Source organism: Kryptolebias marmoratus, linkage group LG14, assembly GCF_001649575.2.
Source record: "Kryptolebias marmoratus isolate JLee-2015 linkage group LG14, ASM164957v2, whole genome shotgun sequence".
Classification (NCBI taxonomy): Eukaryota; Metazoa; Chordata; class Actinopteri; order Cyprinodontiformes; family Rivulidae; genus Kryptolebias; species Kryptolebias marmoratus.
Window position 1 is genome coordinate 24219860 of NC_051443.1, and position 3774 is coordinate 24223633.

Here is a 3774-nt window from a genome sequence, read left to right on the forward strand (position 1 = left end):
TTCGGTCGCTGCTCCTGCACGCTCCCGGCATTCTGATGTTAACAGGAAGTGACGTCACGTGTCTTCTTCCTGAGTTATTTGGGGTTATTTTGTATTCCACGCTACACAAACCCACAAAGAAGAGACTAGACCGCAGAAACGGCGGCGAATCACTTCAGAAACAATAAATATTGGGTTAAAGTTGCAAAAAGTTGCGATTTCGCGGGGTTTGCTTGATTTTGCGTTAATAGTTGCGATCGCAACATCAAGAAATCCTGGAGGGTCTGAATAGTATGTGAATGAAAGTACTCTTACTGTATTGTCATAGTCAGTGGACCCCTTAGAGATAGCCTTGGCCCCCCTTTGCCCCGCCCCCCAGCAATAAAACTCTAGTTCCGCCACTGCACGTACTGATCGAAAAACTTTAATCATCCTGGAGGGACATTTAAAACTAAAAACAAGTTAAAAAATGATTTCTTCGTTTGGAACCGGGTCACTGACTGATTGAGGTTTGGGATTTGAAATTTTTAAAACAGCTGAAGGAATGTCTTTCTTCCAATCTGGATTAAAACACTTCTAAATAAAATTCAGCGAGGAGTAAATGTGCAACCGTTTTTAAAAACGCTGAAGCCTTTTTTGTGACCCTGACGCATTTAAGGACCGATTTATGGGATAATCTACAACCAGGAGACATCTGTGCGTTTCTGGCTTTAACCGCTCCTCCTGTGTGAGGCGGTGAAGACGAAACAGAAGACCGCGAGGTAAATTCATCGCTGACAGCCTGCATGTCGGGACGTATTCCAGTTCGTCTGCGGTGTTCTGCGTGCGACTCGGCGGAGTTCACGCTCTGCAGGTCGGAGCTGACGCGAACCCGTGACGGTCGGGGATTTTAATCCTGGCGGGAACGCCCGCGATAAGCACGCCGCTGTTGGTTTGGGATTAAAGCGACGGCGGTGGTCCTGGATGTGGAATAAGATCACAGGTCCTGAAGGAGACGCTCAGATGCTGAAATATCATCATCGTGCATGTTGAGAAATCGCAGAATTTTATCAAAAATATATTTAAAAAAATAGCGTTAGCACTCGAAGTATGCTCGGATTAAAACAGCTCCAGTTCAACTTTTTCACGGATTTGGCGAAAAACACAATATTCCTGCCAGAAGTGGACCAGGCTGCAACGGAAGTGCTACAGCTAGCTGCTGCTGGTGCTGTTAATGCTTGCAAATGACCACAGAATCCAATTAAATTACGACTCTCTGCTGCTACGTCAAATTTCAGCCAAATATCTGCAAACCTGACGGAAAGGCTGCAGGGTCCATCTTGAAAAGGGTTGGCTCCAAAGGTTAATCAGCTGTAGGCCTTCATCCAATGGAAATTTCCTGGTGGTTCATGAGATATTTTGCTAACAGGCACACAAAACATTACTGCAAACTTCTAAAAGGCAAACAATAAAAACGAAGAAGTCAGTTTAAAAAAAAAAAGCCCCTTCTCTTGGTTAAATCATCATCAATAAAGGGTTAAAAAAGCAGATTTTCTTCATCAATCAACTGATTTATTGGTCCTCTGATTAAGCTCATGTGGTCTTTGTTTCAATTGCCTCTTACTCTTACTTTAAAGATAAAAATGCAAACAAATCAGGTCATCGGTTTAACTTTTGCAATTCTGTAGAATCACATGAGAAGCAGCTTTTCTTCCTTTCAGCCTTAAAGTCAAAATTAAACAAACAGAACTCGATAAAAACACCTCGGAGGGGAAAATCCAAGTCCCGTGCTTCATACTGTGCATCAGGACAGATAAAATAAAGCTCTACCTGTCCTCTCGCCGGCGTCTCGCCGCGCACGTGCAGCAGAAACAGGCATCCCAGCAGAAAGCAGCGTCCGGCGCGGCGGCGCATGGCTGCGGGAGGCTCCGCAGGTCTGATCAGGTCGCTCGAGTGAAACGAGTCAAACGAGCCGACCTCTGCTCAGGAGGCTGATCCGGCTGTCAGCAGAACCACCCACCCACCTGCTGCGTCCACACCCACCAACCTCACGGATCAGGCTCCGAGCACAAAGACAGGAAGATGTCAGGGAAGCTGACGGAAACTGCTGGAATCTAAAGTAAATATCCAAAAAAAAAAAACCCATAAATGACCTAAAATCCTACAGAAATATATAAAACATATCAGTTGGAACACCCAAATGTGTCCAAGTTTCTACTGTAGTCCTCAGTCTTCGTCATTCTGACTTTACTACCACAGCATGATGCTACCACCACCGTGCCTGACTGTTCTCAGCTCGATCTCCGTCTCAAACCCGTCCTCCGGGAGACATTTGTGTCCGTCCAAGCGGAGAAGCTGCGGGTTTCAGTCCAGCTTGGAGGCGGAGCTTCTTTCTTGGTCCTCTCAGTCCACGTTGGTGTAAAAAAAAAAAAAAAAAAAAACACGGACAGGGACACGGGTAATCCAGCGTTTTTTCCAGTTTGCTTCGAGCCTCGGTGGTCCCTGGGGACACTCCGGGTCTTCTGCCACATCTGAAGAGCTTGTACTCGTGTCCAACTGAACTGCTGGGACAGCGAGTTGTCCCAGTCTTTTATGATGGACATGCAACCTGTCCACAGCCTTTCACCCAATGACTCGTAACCCTGAACGGGAATAAATGAGTAAAAAAAAAAAACAAACAAACAAAAAATAAACGGACCTTGGAAATCTTAGAATCTGACGTTCTCTAAAAATTCGTATCTCCGCTGAGCTTCTTGGACCTTCCTGTTGTCCTCGGTGCTGTCAAACAGATCGAAGACAAACTACCAGCAGCAGTCAATCATGCTCACCAATGAGAAGTCAACGGACCCCGATGGAGTCAAGTTAAAGTCTTTTCTAGAGTCTTCAGCACCACTTACGAAGAGATTTTGCGAATTTAAGTAAAAATGCGAGCTTGTATGTATAATTCTGACCTTAAATAAATCATTAAAAGTGGATGGAAACGTCGAACTGCAGCTGCAGCTTTTAGTCAACTTGGATCCATTTTAGGTTTTAAAGAAAGTCTTAATCGCTCGAAACATTTGATCTACTCTTTAAAGCTCGGCGTCCGACGCTTTGAATCCCGAAGGGTCCAGATTGTTTACCAGCGGAGAGGGAACATCTGATCGCAGTAAGGCCCTGGCAGCGTTCGCCAGAACCGCATCTGCTTGCTCGGAGGAGAATCAGAGGCGAGGCCGGGTTTTTCACACAAACGGGTGGATTTTAGCAGAACAGAGCCCGAACGCTGGAAGAAATGAAATGAATCCCCGAGAGGGATTTAGGAGGCGTGAAGCCGCAGCGCTGAGCGTTTCGGTGAAACGACCGCAGCTGAGGGGAAATTCGCCGAGGTTTGCTTGATTTATGCCGTCCCCGTCGACGCGGAGGGTGAAAATCATCCCGTCGTTACTCCTCGCCGTGTCTGGGAGCAAATAGAGGACAGGTTGTCAAGCATGAGGGGATAAACAACAGCAGAGGGAGGTCGATTCAGGGGAAAAATCAGCGTTCCCCTTTTTAATTTTAAACAACTTCCAGGCCCGTTTGGATGCGTAATAGCTTCCAGAAGTCGGATCAGTCTGAACTTTAACAGTTTGGACCTGCAGATTCGAGGTTTTTCTGCTGACGAAGCGCTCATCCAGGGGTAGAAATTAGCAATTTGATCAACACGCACGCCACTGTGGCTGGTTGGCAATTTGAACAGAAAAGGTGTTATTTGTCCTCCTGACATATAGGGGGCAGCAATGTGCTCGAGTTGCTGCTAAATGCAAGAAGGAGAAAAGTTTAGCAGACACTCTTTACCAG

General features: G+C 46.2%; 1 protein-coding gene across 4 annotated transcripts in view; it reads right to left on the reverse strand.

Moving 5' to 3' along the window:
* The window catches only part of si:ch211-196i2.1 (collagen alpha-1(I) chain), an 81043-nt gene that overhangs the window by 48776 nt on the left and 28493 nt on the right, over nt 1-3774 (reverse strand). Inside the window, exon 1 of one of the 4 annotated variants that reach the window (XM_025007894.2) lies at nt 1789-2346. The exons of the other annotated variants lie outside the window; for them this stretch is intronic. Within the exon in view, the coding sequence (XP_024863662.1) occupies nt 1789-1872 (84 nt within the window). The 5' untranslated portion in view covers nt 1873-2346. Of the gene's footprint in view, nt 1-1788; nt 2347-3774 lie in introns of those variants that run through there. 4 annotated transcript variants of the gene reach the window in all.